The sequence below is a fragment of the Chlamydotis macqueenii genome, chromosome 21, assembly GCF_036417535.1.
Source record: "Chlamydotis macqueenii isolate bChlMac1 chromosome 21, bChlMac1.mat, whole genome shotgun sequence".
Lineage (NCBI taxonomy): Eukaryota > Metazoa > Chordata > Aves > Otidiformes > Otididae > Chlamydotis > Chlamydotis macqueenii.
In genome coordinates, this window is record NC_141576.1 from 2,692,187 (window position 1) to 2,714,660 (window position 22,474).

General features: G+C 35.8%; 1 protein-coding gene across 5 annotated transcripts in view; it reads left to right on the top strand.

Annotated features, from left to right (window-relative positions):
- GNB1 (G protein subunit beta 1) overlaps positions 1-22,273 on the top strand; it is a 44,216-nt gene extending 21,943 nt beyond the window's left edge. For 4 of the 5 annotated variants that reach the window (XM_086764395.1, XM_086764396.1, XM_086764397.1 and 1 more), the window contains 10 exons: positions 7,118-7,225; positions 7,894-7,932; positions 9,832-9,938; positions 11,409-11,472; positions 13,622-13,784; positions 15,890-15,956; positions 17,470-17,671; positions 18,046-18,262; positions 20,055-20,166; positions 20,556-22,273. In XM_086764395.1, coding sequence (XP_086620521.1) covers positions 7,169-7,225; positions 7,894-7,932; positions 9,832-9,938; positions 11,409-11,472; positions 13,622-13,784; positions 15,890-15,956; positions 17,470-17,671; positions 18,046-18,262; positions 20,055-20,161 — 1,023 coding nt within the window. In that variant the 5' untranslated portion in view covers positions 7,118-7,168 and the 3' untranslated portion in view covers positions 20,162-20,166; positions 20,556-22,273. The remainder of the gene's footprint in view (positions 1-7,117; positions 7,226-7,893; positions 7,933-9,831; positions 9,939-11,408; positions 11,473-13,621; positions 13,785-15,889; positions 15,957-17,469; positions 17,672-18,045; positions 18,263-20,054; positions 20,167-20,555) is intronic. The other variant, XM_086764400.1, reaches the window with a different exon arrangement.
- Positions 22,274-22,474: the final 201 nt, after the last annotated feature.

A 22,474-nucleotide genomic window follows, 5' to 3' on the forward strand; every position in this document is an offset into this window, starting at 1 on the left:
TGCTTGAGAAACTCGCAGTATTTTTTAAAAGTGGTTAACTTGAGGTTTTTAGCTGTTAATCTGTGCAAGTCTAAAGTACTTGTTTTCTACTTTAGCATGCGTATTCTTATGTCAACAGGAAGGATTTTTAAATGGCCAGGAAACCTGCTAAATAATAGATGTTAGTGCCTGCCTTCTTTCAGAGATGGAACTGGCAAAGCAGAGGGAGACCATAGATGAAACTGTTTAATCTCAGTGGGACAGGGAACTGTAATAAATAAAATTATGAGAATAGTTACTCTTTCATGAATGAAAAATTTCTTATCCGCCATGTTCAGCAAAAGAAGGCCAAATTTCTTTTGAGGAAAGTGACTCTTGGAACAATGACAATGAAACCTTCCTTACCTTCCAGACTATAACTTCAAGTGTTTCTGCCTCTTGAGAAGCCCCTTAGTCTGTGAGGAACATTACTAGTTAGCTGTGTGTTGTGTAGAAACTATTTGCTCAGTTAAATTAGTTACTTTAAATTACTAAATATTTACCTGTTTTTCAAAGAGCAAGCAGCAAGGTAGTCCCTGTCTCTTTCTGTAAACCTGTCTTCTGAGGTGTTCTCTAATTAGTTACCTTGGTCAAGCCCAGACACCTCCAGTGTTCAGGAGCAGAACCTGAAACTGAACACAGTGTTCCCAGTGTAAACAAACCATTGCTTTTACTCAGTGGTATTATGGTATTTTCTGTCCTATTTTCTATATAACCTTTTGTTTTTACCAGTGCTTGGTATTAAGCCAAAGTTTTGAGCTATTGGCTGTAAAAACCCCTATACAGGGTTTTTTTTTCCCTGCAAGTAAAGTTTGTATCACAGAAGTTGTGTGATGCTGTACATTCCTTACGTTGTGTTCCTGTATACCTCTTCTGTGACTTCTAACTTCTAAAATTATCTTTAGCTTTTTTTTTTTATGGTCACTGTATCTGGAGTTGTGCATACTTCAGGAGCAGAAGGCATCTCTGAATTTTTTTTGCCTTCTGTTTTGGATCATGTAAATAGGAAAAGAGAACACCTCAAATTTGTTCCACAAGCAATTCTGATCTTACTTACTGTGTTTTCTATTGAATGAAAGTCAAATAAGAATCACTATATACTTCTGATTAAATAACAAAAAAATCCTTGGCTTTTCAAAGCCAATATGATGTCAAAATGTTGGACCTAACAGTGGATTGTGTATAATTCCTTTGTCATTGTGAAAACGTACAAGCTGCTGTGCGTGTTGCTAATAGGATTTGTGGTATCTGATAGATTAGCACAGCTTTATTTAATCAGATGACCTGCTATGAGACTGTCTGGTAGGCATAACATGAATTCATTATTAAGGCTGTAAAGTCTTGGCTCTGTTTTTGCAAATGATGTGTTTTGCTTTTCTTCTGGCTGTTTTGTACATATTGGAGTGATGTGTATTTGCAGGGAAAGATGTTGAAGGAACAAATATCAGACAGCCTGTTCATTTGGGAGAAAGGTGATTTGGCTAGCTTTCTTATGAAATTACTGTACTTGGGTAATACTCTAACAATATAACTTCAAACCCTCTGTGTTACCAGACTTTGCATCAAGCATTGTTGGGTGGGATTACTTTTTCGTAGCAGTAATGTGTAATAAAAATACTTTGTAGCAAACAAAGTTTGGCCATCAAGGGATAGAAGTTCTAAATATTTGACTTAATGATAACTGTGATTTCAAATCTGTGTTCTCTTCTTTTAATCTGCAGCGATTATTCACAGGATAGCCTATTTAGGAGAGGATGGAAGACTCCATCCTTTTTTATTCATTTTTATAGGAGTGGTGTGAGAAAATTAAGTAACAAAGTGTTTAGTAAGCATTGCCTCATTGCTATTACCAGGTAGTTGTAGAGAGGAATCATATCTAACCCAAGAATATATGTTTGAATGAGTTGTATTCAACTCTTCCCATTTCTCTTATAATGTAGGCAAACATCAGTCTACATAGAAGTGTAATAGTATTAATGATACCTTGGTATCAGTAACTGGATTTAATTGGATAAACAGCCTGAGCTCTGGAAAGGACATGAAAGTTGTAACAATGAAATGAGTGAATTTGAGTTCTTCCTCAGTCTTTGAATTGTTCTGTTGCTGTTTTCTAAGTAGTGAGCTTTACCTTTAAATTAGAATTATTGTGCTGGGATCCTAAGTATATCTCCATTTGCTGGAAGTATGTGGAAGTTTTGTAGATTTCATAAGGCTTTCTATTCAGTTCAAAGATTCTGTGCAGAATTGTTCAACGTATAATTGACTGCCTAAACATTCATCTTTACTCTCACATAGGAATATAGCTCATAGAGCTTACAGGAAAACAAACCCAGAAGTTGTTTCTTTGGGATGAGTGACGGGATAAATCCTTTTGACATAGCTGAATTGTGAAGTTTGATCATACACAGAGAGTAACAAATTAGGTGAAGTCAATACTTGATTTTTCTATATGGGAAATAGAGGAACAAAGTGACTCTTCTATGTAACTTCTAAGAAGAGATTAGAGACTTGGGTCATTTGGAGTAGTGAGGAATTGTAAACTACATTGCAAGTATGCATATTGTTGTCCCTAGCACGAAGAGAATTATCTACAAGGTATACTTGTCAACAAGATTAGGGGGAATTAGGCTTAGAGCAGAGACACTTAAGCGCTTCAGCCTCTGGAAGGGTCTTGAGTGAGTTCAGCAAAGTGAATGTGTTATTCTTGAGAAGCCTGCCTTCACGAACACAGTAACATATTCAAAAGACGGTGAGGTAAGCATGAGTTTGGTTGCTACCTATTTCTTCACAGCTATGGTGATAATTTGGAAAAAAGGAGTGTGAAACTTGAGTAGTAACTTTTTGCATGAGGTTTGCTTGATTTAGAAATTTAGTAACTTCTTTCAAAACCCCAGAAATAGAAGCATCATACATAATCAAGCTTACAGTTTCTTCTAGAAACCTGCTTTTAAAATGGGATTAAATGCCTTTAGAACATGCCAAGAAACAAAAATATATTCTTTCACGGTATTAAATTGTGCTAGTTTGCAAAGAACATAGATCATATATTGAACAGTCTCTGCTTGTTACCACTGTGTCTATAATAAATCTGTATAAAAATATCCCATGTATCAAGAGGGAGAATAGAGAAAAATATTTGTTTTCCCATACATTTTCCTGACCTTACCTGTTGTTCTTCCTCTTTTAAAGATTTTTTTTTTTTTTTTTTTAGTGCTAGATACTAGCAAGCTCTGCTGATTTGTAGTATAGCTGAAAACTACACAAGAGGATGGAACCCTTTTTTCTCCATCATGCATCTCATTTCTGCCATAAATTTAATTGCCTAAAACTTAGTGTAAAAGAAGTAGAGGAATAGCCAAGTTGTTTGTCTGGTTGTCCCATAAATTTTACAGTCTACTTCAGAGAACTCCTGTATTTTAACGCCTTTGGCTTCAATAGGATTTTTGTTCCCTGGGCGTTAGTGAATTCAGTCCTGTTGGCAGGAATTAGAATTTTCTGTTGATGTTGAAACCACAAAGACTACAAAGGGAATATGGAAATCTGGTTTAAACAATTCCTATGGATGCTGTCAGAAATGCAGTTCAGAGTTGCTTTGAATGAATAGGGGCTAACTTGTAACTCTGACAGTGTATCTAACTTCAAGATATGAACTTATTGTATGGATATATGACGTTACGGATGGGAAAGACATCAAGAGTTGTATGCATTCAGCTACTAATTGTCATCCAGAGAATATTGAAACAAGTCCTGCCTAGCAAGTGACTGAAGGTCAAGATCCATAGAACCCACTTTAACAATAGCAGTTGTTAAGTTCCTTGAACTCCTTGTTGCCTGTGATAATGGAGACAGTATCTTGCATGTAGGTGTAAAGTTTTCTGCAGTGTTGGTAAACCATTTTGAAGTTCATGAAAAGGAAGCTTTACTTAAAACATTAGTGATTGACTGTCTTGTGGTGAAGTTCGCAAACAAAGCATTTTAGGAGCTTAGCTGCACAGTAGGTAGGGATGTTTATAATTAAGTTAGTCAGACATGCATACATGTGAAGTGCATTTATGAAATTACTCGGAAGGTTGGGTTCTGTTAGTGTGTTTAGTTCTTACAGATTGTGAAGGAATTTGGGTGGTTCTGCCCCTGCGTAAAGTGGGACTTGGAAGAGAATTGAGGCAAAGTGCTGAGGCAGGGTACCGTCTTGAATTTCACGTGAGAGTTTCTTCTTTAACAGAAGTATTCATACAGTTACTGTGCTACGCCTTTCAAACTGCAATGGAGGCTTTACTTGTGTGCAGACAGACATGCGTGTGCTAGTTAAGGAGGACACTATGATATCGCATCAGCAGGGCAATGTGACTTATGTCCTTTCGGCTTCTTACACGGGTGTATCAAAGTTGCTACTTCTGTATTACTGCAGAAGACACTCAACACTGTTGGGCTGCTTTATCTGGCTTTGTCATTTGCAGTAGTACCGTTCAGTGCATGCTATATTAAGCAATAAGGCACAAGCATGAAATAAGCTTGTATGATTTGTTTTAAACTCAGTGTATGCAAATAATCCAGAAAGAAATCACGGGGTTCAGATTCTGTGAAGTGAACTTACTCAATGTGGTTTTTTTTTTTTTTTTCTTAGGATTAGTGTTCATCTCCTAGGCCTTTTCCTGTTCCATACAAACAAGTTTTGTTTAATTTAAATGTGAGAGAATTGTATAGTACACAAATTCTGGCAGAAATAAATTGGCACTATTTTAAACTATACATTATAGGAGAATGTATCTGCTTTGACTGACACTAGATTACTCATCCTATTGTATTTTTAAATAAAGCTGCAAGTAAATCTTCAGTGTAGTTAGCTATAACTCTGCAGCTGGAATTCTGGTGTCCTAAATCTTTATCTTAATCCCATCATTGAGTTGCTGCGACCTTGAGCAGAACGCTTAAGTTCTGGATTGTGATTTCTTTCTCTGAAATAGGAATGATACCATCTCTAAATTCTTTTTATTCTGCCTGGAAAGGTTGATATTTGCTTAGTGGGAAATGGGCTTACACATTAACTTAGAGGATGGCAGAAACAGAACTGGATATCAAAAAGCTAAAAGATCTGAAAATTCACAGTTTATTCTTAAGAACAGTCTTTAGAGTTTCTTAATTCTTTTATGACAAGAGTAGTGCGTACTATTTCACCATGTGTTTGAACTACTTAGGAGCTGTAGACAATGATGACTGCATGTGAAAAACTGTAGAGACTCCCAACCACAGAGTGTTTTGTCTTAAATGTAGAATGGACAAAACATCTTGAGAAACAAAAGAGCATTCAAAAGAAAATAAAGTGGGTATAGAATAATAAAACACTCTTGATGAGTTTTGTCTTAACTGGATTTTGGACTAAGCTGAACAAGCAATCTTAAAGGGGCTTAAAGATGACCCTGGAACCAGAAGAGAGAAAGAAGAGACCTAGTTTCACAATGAAGTGAAAGGGCTTTGAAGTTGTGTGAATGGAGGTTTTGAGATGGAAGCTAACTAAAATTCCATTTCTAAAATACTTTAAGCTTCAGAGAAGAGTATAAATGTGTAAAGGATGGTATGACAAGATCTGACATTTGTTCCGTAAGGTCTTTGGTTTGAAATGCTAGCTACTATGAAGAGAGCTCCAAGATAAGTCTGGTTATGTGGGACAGCAATATTTAGGGAACGTTAGTCCTAGTAACTTAACCCTTTTGAAACTTCTTTTCTTGCAACAGTGATGTTTTGCTTTACTGCTTTATTTTGCCTTCACAATATGTTCTCTCTGGATAAAAATTTTGAAGTTATCCTCGTCTTTCTCCTTGCAAAGGGCTTTAGGAAAAAAAAACAAAACCTGCATGCTTGCAAAGATAAATAAGCTGATTAAATCTTAACAGAATAATATGTAAAGCTGCTAGCAAAGCATTTGCTTTATTTAATAGCAGAGGGTCAATTGTGGCTAATGAAATGTTATTAAAACATACTACAGTGTCTATTTACAAATTCCAGGTGCTCTATGTAGCATTTGAAAGTGGAACCTATTATCTTGTTCTGCAATAAAAGATAAACTTCGTGTTTCTTCAACATCTTTCTTATATTGGTATCAAGCTGCAGAAATTTTAAAACAAAAAGTTTAAGAACAGCTGAGTTTTAGCTATGGAATGCTAGTGAAAACGCTAACAATATATTTCTGGAACAGCGACTTTTAAAGATAAGCTGTGTGCTAAATAGAAAATACCTGTATGCTTATTATATTGAAAAACAGTCCGATAGTTGAGGAACTGTATAGGCAATAGTTAAGGGTGTTCGGTGATAGTTATGTTTTATTGAGCCTCTATCTTGCTGGCTACAGAGTACAGCAGACAGAGGATATATGTTAGTAATTTGGTGCTTATTGATTCTAGGAAAATAGTCTTAGGGAAGATGTCTGTTGGCAGTGGCTTCTCAAACTCCTCCCCTCAACCTAACATTCAAAAAATACTAATTTTATTCTGACAGCATGTTAATGTTAGAATCTGTTCTGGAAATCTCAGGGAGACATTTTAGCAATTAACAAGTAAAATCCTGAACAACATTTGTGAGTGATCTCCTTTTATCCAGATATCAGAACATTTCTTGTAACTGCTGTGTTACAGACAGCATTCGTAATGGGTCTTATTACAGCATTTTGCAACTGCTTCTGTCAGTCTGTAAATTTTTAAGGTGCTTATATTTTGATAGGAGGATTCCTTGCTTTATTCTTAAGACCTACAAAGAGCTTCTGATTTTAATGTCTGTCATTAGTTTTGTCTGCTGGTTCACTCTTGGGAAATTTGAATTTTTACAAAACTAGTGAAAAAGAAATAAAAAAAAAGTCTAGAGGAAAGGAATAATTCCAAATTACATTTTATTTGCTGTGGCTGGAATAAAACTAAACACATTTGGGTGTGGTAACACCTTATTCTGAAGAGATATCAGAAAAATACTTTCACCTATGTTCCAGTATTTGTAAAACAATCTGCATTGTTATTCAAGTGCTGTTTGAGATGGTTGAAAGCACTTATCTACTCTAGTAATTTCAAGCTATGACTTCTACTGATTCTCATTATTATCACCTGTCTTTCAGATTTGTGGTTGTTTCAGAGGTGGCAGTGAAGCACACCTTTAGCACAGGAAAATGAGTGAGCTTGACCAGTTACGCCAGGAGGCTGAGCAACTGAAAACCCAAATCAGAGTATGTATCATATCAGTGGATCTCGAAGCCACAACACGCATGAATGGTCATTTGTGCATCTTGAGGAGAACAGAGATGGACAGAAATGATGCGTTAAGTTAAATGTTTTCACAATGTTAGTTTTAGTGCCGTGGATATTTGGGCAAGCGCATGTAACTGCTTTAGGAAATTACTTATTGGTCTTCAATATTGCTTAGAAAATAATAGTTACACAAATAATGCACAAAATGGATTAGATCAAAATGAATGTTTAATAAATTTTTTTCTGAGCCAGACCATAACCAGTGTTAGTTAAGCAACCTTCTGCTTAAAATAAAGGCACCTATAAGGTTATTCCGGGCTTTGTCCAGTGAGGTTGAGAAAACCTCCCAGGATGGAGACTGCACAGCTTGTCTGGACAAGCAGTTCCATTGCTTGGCTGTCTTCATTGTGAAAATCATATTGCCTTTCTTTCAAAAGAAGAGGAAATTTTCAAAGTTAAATGCTCAATGTATTTTGACAGCAGACAGCATATTATGTTCACGCTGCAGTTAGGATGGGTCCTCTCTGGATGACAAGCAGAAATGCTTTCTGAACCTTGTTTTGAGGGTGCTTGATCAACTTGACAAAATAGAGATAAAGAAATACACAGAACTTCTTCCAATTTCTCTAACTTTCTTCTGTTGCAGGATGCTAGGAAAGCATGTGCAGATGCCACCCTGGCTCAGGTAAGCATTTCAGAGTTCAACATGAATTATGAAAATTTGTCTCCTTTACGAAAAGAAAATATAGTATAAGAAGGCAAGTACAAGTGAATCTTTTTTTGCATCCTCTATTTTTTTTTTTTTTTCCTTTAGGTGGTTTCTCCCAGAAAAAAGTCATTGTTTTTTTTTTTCCAGTTTCTGAGAGCTGTAGCCTTGAGCAGTAGTTTAAGTAGTGACTCAGGGCACATTGCTGCTGCTCAATGGAAAATAATGCAGGGGAGTCCCAGTGCTCTGCTACAGCTATGGTAGTAGTACAGTTGTGTTACCATGATAATTTGAACCATGAGACCTGCTGAAGTTAACCTGCTTAACTAATTTCCACATGATGCTGCACTTCTGAACCTGAGCTAATACTTTTGCATCTGGCTGTACTGTCACATTTTGATCCTATTGGCTTGGCTTCAGTCAACAGAAAATTGAGGAAAGGGAGACCTGTACGTGCAGAGGGGGTTGGACTAGATGACCTTTGAAGGTCCCTTCCAACCCTAATCATTCTATGATTCTATGTCACGGAGATATGGTGGGTTCTTTGTAGAAATCTGGTAGGAATTTGGACTCAAACGGATTATTATGGCGTTGAAAGAGGTGGCAAGCCTTTGCTTTTTTTTTTTTTTCCCTAGATGGATCAGTTAACTTCTGTCACCTACTTCAGTCCATTTGCTTGAATGTTGGCTATTAATCCTGTGTGTCTAATTTAAGATAGTTGGTACAGAATTATTGATGTCAGTTTATTAATTAAAAATGTCACTAAAATATCAAGTAAAAAAGATAATACCAATATTTACTTGAATGAACATATCTGTCATGGTTTTGTTTAGTGAGGGGGGGCCTAAGGTGGTAGCTGAACTACAACAGTATCTTGTGATCTCATTTTCTGAGGTACAATGTTGAGTATTTTTCTGAGTGAAAGTATAGAAAAAGGAAAAAAAAAGCTTCAGTATTAGTTAATACAAGGGATGTCCACCATAAAAGGAGTTTTATGTCAGGGCAACATTCTTGTCTGTTTTTCTGAGTCCTAAGCTGTGTTGATAGCCTTTAAAAAGAAGCTGAGATCTTTGCTCAAAAGCAATTGCTAAAGAATTTTGTAACATGGAGACATGAGAAGTCTGCAAACATTATCCATAAAATAAACTTACAAACTCTTGCATTTGTTGTGATTTGTACTACTTACAGTACTGGAAATGTGTTATGGTGCTTTGTTGTGGTTTTGAGTTTGTGGGTGTTTTTTGTTTGTTAGTTATTTGTTTGTTTGTTTGTTTGTTTTTAACTGATACTTCTCTCCAGACTGGAGGAGTTATTTACATTAAATTCATCCATTTAGCTGCCCTTAAACTCTTTACTTCCTCACTTCACTTTTTACTTATTCCAGAGACTACTTTTATCTTCAAGAAGTTAAATAAATATGAATTTAATAATCCTATACTTGGAAGGGAAGTATATACTTCGGATCTGAAAGAGAGTTATTAATTCACCCTTTAAAGTGGAGACAAGCTTAAAGCCTGATATACCTCCACACACGCGCTCTTCTGGAAAAGAAATGTTAGAATACCACATTTATGCATGCAGAGGTAGAAAACCCAGATCAAAGTTCTGAAATCCTAGAAGTCTAAGAAGATATGGAATAAACAAAGTAATTTCTGAAAGTATTTATAAATGCGATAGAGAGGCTGCTTTCTTAATTTAATAAAGACATGCTACATGAAATGATGTAAATTTTGATAAGGCAGTACTTAAAATTTCTATATTCAAGATGTGGGACTTAAGTCTGCATTGGAATGCTCATTTTAATGTAATTGTGCTTGATGTGTTACTTTTGGAACTATGAAGTGAAAAATTCAGTGTATGACACCATTGCTATTTCAGATCACAGCCAATATTGACCCAGTGGGGAGAATTCAAATGCGCACTAGAAGAACACTCCGGGGACACCTGGCTAAAATTTATGCAATGCACTGGGGGACTGATTCCAGGTGGGTGCTAGTGATACAATACCCGATGTTCAGTTAGAGAGAAACTAAATTATACCACTATCAGCTCCTTTCATTCTTTTTTCTTTACAAGAATTTTAACGTACACTAATGGCAGCAAATTTTCAAACTTCAGTTAAAAGAATATTTTGCTGCTTACTTGCAGGAACAGATTAAAAAAAAAAAAAATCCCCTTAGGAATTTTGAATTTACAATTAAGGAGTTTGTAAGTTACAGCTAGCCTCTTTCTACTCAGTAACTTTGGAAATTATACTTTCTTACTAAATTTGTGTAAACAAGCTGTGCTTATGAAAGAACAGCATGAACCCTCGTGTGTATGAATACAGTAAATACACTAAAGCGAAACAGACAAGTGCTTAACAAAAAAGACAGCATGCATCATGATTGAAATTACTGATGTTAAACTTTCAGTTTCTAAATTGCTTAGTACTTAAAAATCAAAATGAACACGATTGTTCCTGTGAGTTAAACTTTAACATTTTGCCCCTCAGTTTTCTATGCCTGTGAAAGAAGCAAATTTCTCACAGATATGTAGAATTCATTGCTTCAGGCATCTCTGGCACAGGGCTTATTTAAAAGATGGGGATTCAATTTCTTGTTTGCGAAAGTGTTTCAAGGTGCCTTAAAAAATATAACCTACAGCAAATAACAAAAAAAAAAAAGCAAAGAGACTGCAGTACTTCAATGATTGCACTGTATTGTACAGTTTGCAAATGGCCGGAAGAAGATGCACGGAACAAATTTGATTACAGTGTCAGAGTATTTGTCCAAAATGACTTTAAAAATGTGGAGACTACACAAATTTTGCATGTCAATATACCTGATCTATCTTTAAAAGCATTAAAAGTAGGTAGGGAGCTCTGAACAATGAATTAGGTACATCATGTTTCAGACATGATTGCTGGGTGGGGGATTGAGGTGGTGTTGATTTAGAGTAAAAATCTTCCTAATGCTACCCCTTCCTCTAGTGATAGCTTTGTATTTCATCTTCATTGCATTTCAGTGCTGACATTCATTCAGGGTTTTTGGATGTCGTAGAACTTAAATTCCTGTTTTAAAAATCAGAGAAAGGAAAACATGTTGGTGATGTAGATTCCCAAACTCCATGAATCTGAAGCCTGCATGCAGAACACAGCACTGATTCCGTGCAAGCTTTCTCCCTCCATTTTCAAGACTGAGATGTTAGTTACATGGCCACAGATATTTCTGAAGTCAAAATGTGTTAACATGTAGGTGTTCCATCACACATTTCCATAGTATTTAGCATTGAAATTGAGTACTTGCAAAGTTATTTGTTATAACTGAATTGGATAATGCCACACTGTACTTAAATGGTTTCAAGTACCTTGGCCTTGATAGTGGAGGCAAATGCCATCCCAAAGATGGTCATCACACAGATGTTCCTTCTTGTCTTCCTGCAATGATTGTGCTTACCTCCTGTTTCCTCGCTAGGCTTCTAGTTAGTGCCTCCCAGGATGGCAAACTCATAATTTGGGACAGCTATACTACAAACAAGGTAAGACTAACTAACTGATATGTTGCTATGTTGCTATGTAATTCATTTGTAAATACAAGGAAAGGAAAGGGCTGAATTATGAGGAAATGTTACCTGTCATGATTTTGGCTGCATTACTTTCATAGTCCTAAGACTAAATTTTTGAATTCTCCAAAACAGTAACGTTTGCATTTAAAGAATATAGCAGTGTCTTAAGTGCACCGTATATGGCAATGCCCACCACAAATGGAAAACAATGAAATACTTGATTCTAGAGAATGTTTTGATACCGCAGAGAAATTGATCAGCAGAGAGCAAAAAGTAATCAACACGTTGCACCAGAACAGTCAGAGATTTAAGGATAGCTAGAGTAATTTGTTTTCTGCAGTTAAATATTGAAAGACCTGACATATATAATGGGTTATTACTTTCTGGCTGCAATCACATGATGCAGTTCAGGATTACTTTTACTTTCATACGACAGCGATTGGTATGGTTATGGTTACTGTTATCAGGGCTAGCAACAATTCACATGTTGCCCCTTTGAGTTAGGTTGACAGAGCTGCTTAAGTCTGTTGTGCACAGGAGCATAGAACTGACTTGATTTAAAAAAAAAAAATTCCTGGCTTTGCTCATTATAGCCTTAAAAACAGTTTTGCCAATGCACTTGAGCAAATGGCATGCTACAGACGATACAGAAGCAGAAACAAACAACTACAGCAGCAACTCCTAAAGCTGGGATTATTGTTGAATCTCAGCTGTGAAACTAATGAATCCATAACTTTACTAAACAGTAATAATACTGTAACAACTGATAAGATGGTAGAATAATCACTGTATACCACAATTTACATATCAGTATCCTCAGTTCTTATATGAACATTAATTAATCCATGGCATCATCAAGAGGCAGAGAGCAGCTTTCTTATCTAGGGGAAATGGAATCAGGGGTGATAACTAGACTGGTAAAATTTTTACTAGAATCAGAAATAGAACTCTTCAGCTGCAAAAACATCCTCCCTCCTCCATACCTCTTGGCAGTATTGCTTCAGTGAAATAGCAATTGAGTTAAAAACACTCCCCACCCCCTCTTCTCAAAACTGAAAAACCCCAAACAAACAAAACCCCCAAAAACCAAACCACAAACCCTCTGGAATTATAGGAAGCAAACACCTTGGTGTTGAAACGTTATTAACTTTGACTAGGTAGCATCTGGAAGCGATTAATGCAAAAATCCTTGAATGATAGTGTGCAGATGTTCTTTTGGCAGTTGGAGCAAACGTTTGGAAGTAATGCAGTTGTCATAAATATGATCTTTTCCTAATGATAAAATAAAATGGCTCACGGCGAATATTCCGATTAGTTCCTGGGTAGATGATGTCCAAAAATTAGGTGGTTGTATTTTTAGTGCAGGGTATTGTTTTTTAAATGCTAATTGCTGCAGGATCACTGATTACTGTAGCAGCAGAGGAACAGACATTAATGTTTACTGTTTAATAATCTTCCAGCATTTCTTAAGTAATATTGCATGAAACCTCACAATATGTGTAAGGATGTGATCACTTTCTTAAAGATGTTATGAACAAAGGATGAATGCAACAAGTTAACAAGACAGAACAGGTTTAGCTTCAATAAGTTAAAAAAAACTATTTCAGCACAGAATGACAAAGAAACATGGGATAGTTATTTAAGTATGAATCTTGATTGCTTGCAGTGGGCTTCCAAAGAAGGATTTAAATGGCAGTGAAAGTAGCAATTTCCTTACTTGCTCATTCATAGCACAGCATCTAAGCCTGGAATTGGCAGTTTTGCTGACTGTACTTGGAAGTCAATATTTTCCTGAACCTATAATAAACCAATAGTAATCAGAGCACTGAAATGAAATAATTTCGTTTTTACCAAAATTGCTGATTAAACTGGATTCAGGAAAGGCAAATCTGAGGTTTTAATTATGTCATTACTTGATCTGATGAGCTATATATGCAAGTTACTCTCAAAATAGCTTGATACTCAAACAGGCAAAGACTTTTTTTTTCCACTGTTTTCTTCTTATCCTTTTGACAAAAAAGATGATGTATGCCTTGAGACACAGGTAAAAAACTTCCTGGTGGTAAATTTCATCTGAAAAAAAAAACCTGATTCAATAAATACATTAATGTGTTTGTTTCAGGTGCATGCTATTCCCCTGCGCTCATCTTGGGTCATGACTTGTGCATATGCTCCTTCTGGAAATTACGTGGCTTGTGGTGGTCTTGATAACATCTGTTCCATTTATAACTTGAAAACTCGCGAAGGGAATGTACGTGTCAGCCGTGAACTAGCTGGTCACACAGGTGAGTGCCTGTTCAGAATGATCTAAGTTACCTAAGCACATGGTGAAAAATTTATTTTTATTTTTTTTAAGGATGATACTCTTTGAACAAAAGAAGTGTAATGGGACTGTATTTTAACTTTTCGTAAGACAGCTGCCTTCTGATGGAGCTCTTCTTTAGTTGCAGAGGTTTGAGTTATCATTGCTTCCTTTTCTGTTTATCCTTCTCTCACTTCTCAAAATACAGTAGCTTAATTTTTGCTTTCTGTTTCTAAGGTAGACTGTCTTGCGATTGGTGAGAAGAGGCAGGTAGACTTGTAGGCTTTGCTTGGTCAATTAGGATGTAAACTGTAGCTGCAAAGTTCTGCTAGTGACAGATTAAGCAAAAATTGGTCTTGTTAGGTAAGAAGGATTGTAGAAACACAGGTGTTAATTTTTGAATCAAGAAAGTCCCTCATGGTGCTTAAAAGCTAGTGTTTTAATTGTTGATGAGTTGAAAATTTTTCTTTCTGAACAAACCAAGAGATTCAGTGTCACAAAATATCTTTAAAATCAAATTTAGTAGCTGAAGATATTCTTGCTTCCTAAAGAATGTACATTTAAGAGAGATGACAACCTTATAAACAGTAGTAAGCAAGAAGATGTGAACTGCTTTTGTATATTGTCTGATAATGGACAGATTGTAATTTTGGAATGGGGTTGGAAATTTTTCAGAGGACAACTAGGTGGGTGGTTTCTTGAACTCCATTGAAAATTAAAACACTGGCTATTTAGTAGGCACTCTGGCATCTTGTAAAATACTGGCATAGTATGGAGCCTGTCACACACATCCGTAGTCTTCCACGTTCTTGTGGAATCAGTAATACCTCCAAAAGTCTGAGAAAGGGAATGGACTGTAATTGGCATTTCTTCTAAAGCTGCAGCTCTGAAGCTGCATGTCAACTGTATGGTCTCTTTGCTTCTGCAAAGAGTGTAATCCAAAACACAGCAAAACGAAGGCAGATTGCTCCAGAGAAAACCTCTAACAGTTCTTTAGAGAAAATGTCAGGTGGGCTCTGTCTTGCTGGTTTTCTGCCTGATCAAGCCTCTAAGTACGCAGAGTAAAGAAAATGGTATAAAGACTGTTAATTGAAGGAAAATAAGGTTACTCAGAAATAAATAGTCATATATTAATTTTTATATAGAAAAAGTTAACTATGAATTAAAGTGTGCTCAATCCTATTTAATTTTCTTTCAGCTGTTTTTCCTACAAAGCATGATTTATGTAATTTAGAGGAATTGTGTATCCTCTGGGTGTAGTTAAGGGTGTGAGAATGCAGTGGTTATGGTCAGATAGTGGTTATGATGTGAGCAGAAAAGTGATTTTTCAGAAGGTACTCCTCTTCCCCCACCTCCCTCGCACTCTTCAGGACACATTGAAAATTGGAATGATGTTTGGATACAGGGAGCTTTGGCTTTCAGTATGTCGTCACGTGTGTGTATATCAGAATACCAAAAAATATTTTAGCAATTAAAAGAGCATTATTTCTATTATATTCTAGCTGCTTAATGGTGTTTATGGTTGTCAACTGTGTAGCTGGGAAAACACATAACATGAAAAGCGGAATTTTGCTGTAATGCAAGGGGTGTCAAAGGAGTACATTTGAGACCTGAGCAGTTTGTGTGGAATCTTCTTGAAGGAACAGTCTCAGTGAGCTGTTTTCTGTTGCAGAATTGAACAAAGCCTGTAGCTGCAAGCTGGTGTTTACAGGTTTTCATGTTTTGCCATAGTTGGGATTTTCAGAAATGTTTGTGCTTTATGAAACAGAAGTGGCTGGCAGGACAGACTACTGTTGTAATCAGAGTTGTTAATGTTGATAGTTTGACATGTAGTACTTCAGCACAAAGATGCTTCTGAGCATCCACATGAAATTCTTTGATGCAACTATTGGGGAAAAAATAATGTATATTCTCTTTTCTTTGTACTGTTGGAGGTTCCTATATAAAAATTGTCCGGTTTGTATTTTAGGCTTATATAGTAGTTCTTGCTTCATCTTCAGGAGAGGAGGAAGTAACATAAGCAAGCCAGTATGCAATGTGAAGAGTAATCTCTGGTCTTCATTAATGAACTTTTTATTTTGTTTTCAGGATACTTGTCATGCTGTCGTTTCTTGGATGATAATCAAATAGTTACCAGCTCTGGTGACACCACTTGGTAAGCAGTAAAATTTTGACGTGATTTTTAGTCATGACTTTTCACATCTATACTCTATTATTGAAATAAACTTTATTCTTTATAAACCTGATAGTTATCCAGAAGACTACATGTGATTAATTACTGTGCATATGTTATATATTTACTAGTAATGGAAAACTTGGTCTTTCAAGTTTGTTAGCTTTGGCTGTTTAGTTATGCCCGTGTTCTGAAGAGCTTGACCTAATTCTGTCAAGATGGTACAGGAATTTTTTTCTTGCTATAACTATTTGACTTTCAGAAAGACATGTATTAGACTAATGACTTTTCTCAAAGTTGCTTAGTATTCAGTATTTATTACTTAGAGTAATATTTGAATTTTTCTAATAGAGAGTTTAGTTTATGTTGCTATTCAGAAAATAGTCTACAGTGATAGAAGGAGAACGCAGGTGTATGTCTTAATAAATATTAGCTTCTGAATTAAAAAAAAAAATCTCAGTCTTTATTAATGGATTTTTCAATTATATCTAATTCTTAAAAGTGTTACAGCTCTTCCAGGCAGAAGTTCTTACAGCAAAAGTTGTCTAATAAATACTTCTCATACACAGTGTCAGTTTCTTTAAATGCCCATCTATTACTCCACTGTTTGAGTAGTTATTGAATGTTTGATTTTTACACAAAAATATTCTGAATATGTGATGTTGTGGTGGTTTTTATTTTTGTTTTTTTTTTTAAACAGGATTTGTTAAAATTATGCTCTTTATAAGAGAATACAGCTGCTTCAGGAGCTATTGTAGTAACTCTACAGTTGTCTGGATAACAGTTTGTCCTTGACATCACTTCAGTTCAGCCAAGCTTCAAAGTATAGTATTGAAGTACAGTCATCTTATTTGCCTAGTGCAAATCTGCCACTAATGGGTCTGGTTTACTGAGAAATTACAGAAATTAAAAATCGTTAATCTTCTGAAAATTTTTAGACCACTTGTTAGGGCAATAATAGTGTTCTTTTATCCTTTTATACTCTGATTATCACTGTAGAAGTGATTTTTGTTGTCTTGGGAAAGTGGGGCAACTTTAGGATGACGGACATAATTCACAAAGTTACACATCCTCAGTGAGTTGTTAAAAATGAGAAATGCTGACTCATCTTTTACTGTAGCCTTATTACTGTTGCTTTAAATCAAATTTATAGTAGAACAGGACAACAGTCACTGTCGTGTCACAGGAACCTTGTGTATAAATAACCATCAATGTTAGTCATTAGTTTTTTGCACTGTTTTTCACTTTAGAACTTTCAGTATTTTAAAATTGAAGATGGCTTTTAAAATCTATGCACAATTATCCTGTAACGTAGCCAAACAGTTGGACAAATGTCTGTTTTTTTCTACTCTCAGTATATTTTTTATTAATACTTTATGGAGTTTTATTTTTTTAGCAGTGATACAAATGAATGGGCTTAGACGAGAATTGCTGTCAAGATCTTCTAATGGAGCAGGAATGTGTTGATTTTTGCCTTTTTAATTATTCTTTCAAGCGCTCTCTGGGACATAGAAACTGGTCAGCAGACAACTACATTTACTGGGCATACTGGAGATGTCATGAGTTTGTCTCTTGCTCCTGATGCCCGGTGTTTTGTTTCTGGTGCCTGTGATGCCTCTGCCAAACTGTGGGATGTTAGAGAAGGAATGTGTCGGCAAACCTTCACTGGCCATGAGTCGGACATCAATGCCATCTGTGTATGTATCAACTTGAATAGAGGACATGGGATTTAAATTCATATTTCTTTGCTCTCAGATCTTAAGCATGTACTGTATGATGTAGTATTATGGCATATTTTTTGTAATTAATAGTTTTTGTAGCTGGGGAAGGTACCTGAAATTTGTACAACTTCAGATTCACTGTGGTAAATAGAAACATTGGCTGTTAAAATAGTGTTTTTTTCAGATGCTTTTAATCACCTCACAGTTTTTGCCCATATCCTAGTAGTGGAGAGGTGTATACTTTTTGCTGCTTTTGTTTTCCACTTGTACAAAATTGTATATTCAATGAGGCAGCGGAATCCAGTCTGAATAACGTGTCTTTTTTCCTTCTCTCCCCATCCTCATTGAAGTTCTTCCCAAATGGCAATGCATTTGCCACAGGCTCGGATGATGCTACGTGCAGGCTTTTTGATCTTCGTGCTGATCAGGAACTTATGGTTTATTCACACGATAACATCATCTGTGGCATCACCTCTGTAGCATTTTCCAAGAGTGGACGTCTCCTCCTAGCTGGTTATGATGACTTCAACTGCAATGTCTGGGACACACTGAAAGCTGATAGAGCAGGTAAACGTTTTTGGCTTTAAATATGAAATATTGAAATGCATTTTGTGAATTAACCTTGTATGTGTGTTGAGATTTGCAACTTGAGATTCTTGTACATTGATTATTGAGACCATAAATGTATATATAAGCCTGTATGGAGTTAAATTGAGAAATTTATCTTGATGAACATCTAGGTTAGTTTACAACTGGCCGTATTTAAGTACTGTAAACACAATTATGTGTGGTTTTTTTTTTTTTGAAAGACATCCATTAAGAAAAAGAATAGGAGGAGGTGGTGATCTTGCTTACCTGTAGAAATCAGAAACAATTCTTTATACTAATTTGGGTTTATGGTCCATGTACTCATAAAGTGTCATTTATTGCCAAATTTTAGAACTGATTTAATCAATTACTCTGTCAAGTATTCTGCTTAGTGAAATGTTCTGAGACTTAAGATCGCTGAGCAGATTTGACACTTCTATTGTGCCTGATTCTATATTAAACACCTTTGTGGTTATGTATTCACTTCAACTTTCATAAGACTTATTGGCACTCTCTTTGTTTTACCAAATTGCAGCATTTACTACTGTTGATGGTAGACTGAATTTTGATATGTTAATGCTATTTCCACAGAAAATTCTGGGTAACCCCTAGGTACTTCTGTTAGATCTGGTAGCTGTCTTCTGTATTGCACAGAATTTCTGAATATTGTATCGCGTGCGTCAACGCTTACGAGTTGGCTTGTGCTGCAGAACTGAGGCTCAGACGCTTGTATGGATTTAATAGGATCTGGAGATTAACGGTGTTACTCACACAGCACTAGTGCTTTTATAAAGTACATCAGAAATGTTACTTCTTCAAATATCAAGAATCCTTGTGTACGAAGTAGTCATTTTTACACTGAACAGTTAAAAATATTAATTTTTAAACATACTAGTTAGTGAGAACTACAACTGACTTAATTCATGTCCTGTATTGGAGAACAGTAAATGGAGGGGATAAGCCCAAAATATGAATGAAGAGAGTCCTTTGAGTGGTGTAATTGATGTAGAAAGATTAATTTTAAGTCTGTCAGGAATATCTTAGTTCAGTGCTGTGGACTGGAAAGGGCTTGAACATAATTAGGTTTTCTTTTTACCTCCTTGAAACTGTTAAAGCAGACAGAGGAAATTGTTGGCTCCCTTAATTTTTCTGTTTAGTCTCTCAATTCTTTTTTTAATGCCACTTGAATTGAATTGTGGCAGATATCGCTATTGACAAATGCATTGTATGTAGGAGTTGAAGTCTTGTAAGTGTTTGTAAACAGTGAAATAAAGTTAGATAAAAAATGTTTTAGTTAGGTGTTTAAGTTAGATGAAAAATGCTGAACATAATTCAGCTTAACTTCTGATTTTACACATTAAAAAAATTTTGTGAAACCTAACTGATCTTTATTACTACGGAGAGGAAATACAAAGAGCTACACAGTGCATGGTTATACGACGTTTATTGCTGTTACGTAGTTTGCAGAATTTTGGGGGCTGTGATCTCATAACTCATGAGAAACCAGTCACGGTCATAATGTGGGGAATATACAAGGAAAATTTTGCGGTAGTGCACTTACTGAATTACCTACCCCCTTGCGAACCCACCCACTTATATCTAAGTCCGTGCCTAGAAAACCAAAAGCCTTTAAAAATTCCAGCCATGTTTGTTCAGGATTTTTGAACACATAGGTTGAGTAATTCAAACACGTGTGCCTCAGTGTTACTTGAACTGAAATATAAAATCATCAAAGTAATGTAATATGTTTGCTACATGTTCTTATTTATAGGTGTCCTTGCTGGTCATGATAACCGTGTCAGTTGCTTAGGCGTGACTGATGATGGTATGGCAGTGGCAACAGGATCGTGGGACAGCTTCCTCAAGATCTGGAACTGAAGTAGGTAGGTATCCAATTAAATTGTCCTGGTTTGGTGTTCAGAATGCTTTTTTCCAGATCCAAACAGTGCTGTTTTACTGATGCTGAAAGCTTATAGTTCGGATTAGGAAAGTCATTGAAGGAAAAAAAAAAAAAAGAAAATCTGTTTGTTTTTTTAGAAGGCTATTTGTTTAATGTATGCAATGACATTTTTGTGATGAACTATTTTTGCCATACTTTATTTTCCTGGTAGGGATGACTGTACAGTCTTTTGAATCTGGGTTGGCAAATAAATGGCATTCTTGAAAATGGTGAGATAATGGCTAAGTGCGTCAGTGGGTAGCAAGAGCAAAGCTTTAAACTTGATTACTGTTTATCAAAGTGCAACTCTTAATAAATCTTTCTGTGTGTCAGAAGAGCAGCGGACTCCATGACTGGAAGAAGTTTCCAACGGTTGAAAATTAAAAATGATAGCATATCCAATCCAACCATACTAACTTGGACCCCCATCCTTCCCAACTTCAAAGGGCAAGATCTTTTCCGTCTCCTGTTGCTGAAATGAAGAGCACAATTACCTTTCCAAGAAGAATTTCTGTGTTGTAAGCAAAATGAAATTGTGCATTCCTTTTGGGACCATATTTTTTTTTGTCTTGAGAATTTAAAAATGAAACACTATCATAAAAGCATGACCAGAAAATAAACTTGAGCATAATTGTGAAACAGTTAGCTTTCACTGTAGTTTCCAAGTTGAAGTTAAGGACTTTATCTCACACACTTGCAAATTTTAAAGTCATGTTTGTAGCAGGATTTTTTTCAAGTTTCCTTTTTAAATACATTTCTTTATGTATTTAATTGAGCAAAACAAGGGAGTCCTAGCCCAGAGCATCTGGGAGTTGTTAACGCTGTAAATTTAGTCCCTAATTTTTTTATTTTATTTTCTAGTATCACAGATAATTGTTGCACAAAACTTGGCATATATAGGATAATGTTAAGCAGTAAGGTAACCAAGCACATGCTGTAAAAGGTAATGAATGCTTGTTTAAAGAATCCTTTCACCTTTTATGGATGGATTTAACAGATGCAATCCTTGGTCCCTCCTGCCCCCCCTTTTTCACCACACTGATTTTTTTTAATCTCTTTTGGTTTTGTCCACTTGAAAGGGCAGTTTATATATCCTAACACTATCCTATAAGTCTCAACAACCAGGAATCTCTGTTTTAAAAAGAGACCTATCCTACACTTGGGTATTGAGTCAATTCTTTGTGTATGAAATGATGTACAAATCAATGTTTTGAAAATAATGATCTTGAACTTTCTAAGTTAAACAAAAAAAAAAAAACCTTTTTTGATTGTTTGCCATATTGGGTGGGTTTACTCTTAGAATCGCATGCTGTAGAAATGCTAAAAAGTGCATATTGGACTAAGTCCTTAGATGTTTTTTCTTTGAAGAAATAACATGTTTAAAAACTGTAACCATTGTCGTTGTATTCATTTATTGTTGCTACTCTGTGCATAAATCTATGAAGAACTCAAGTACAAAGCTATGCACGTTTTGGAGTAGCGTGATTAGTCACTTTTTATTTTAAAAAAGAAACAGCCTGTTCAAACAATCGCTGTCAAAGATTCTGGGGTGTGGGAGGAGGGAACCTAGACCATCTTCTTTATAAATCAGTTCCTCACAGCCAGTTCCTCTTGTAGGATGAGTCCTTTGCATCTGATCAGAGTCATTTTTGTAATGAGCAGGTTTTCCTGGCTTTCTTTTCAAATAAAATGTTAAAAGCAGCAGTGTTTGGACAGCAGATTGTTCTGTTAAACTTTCCTATCTTCTCACTGTATCCAGAAATGCTCCTTCCTAGCAGCAGTAGTAGCTTTTCTCCATTTTGTTTTTTCTGCAACATTCTGTACAAAAATGTGCTGTAATTGTGCGTTAGGCCTGGATTTGGCATAAAAGATGAATTCCCTCTTACTCTCTTTCATGAAACTACTCTGTAGAGCTTTCTCCACGCCCTGTATCCCTCTTCACCTTTTGTATTTAATTTTAAAGTCAGTGTACTTCAAGAAAGCTGGATGCAAGATAGATACTATATTAAAATGTAATGTTATTTAAGATGTAATAAAGCAGTTTGACATGAGTTTTGACTGATCTGTTTTGCAGCTTATTGTTCAACCCACAAAACAGCTTCTGGCAGGATTTGAATTGTGAAATAAACGTATGAAAGAAGTGTATTCTGCCCCAAAACAAATTGTTCAATATTTTTAAAGTACTTGAATTTTTAGTGGTTAATTGGACGGAGTTTGCAGTGTGTTAGTGTGTATTTATGTGAATGGATGTG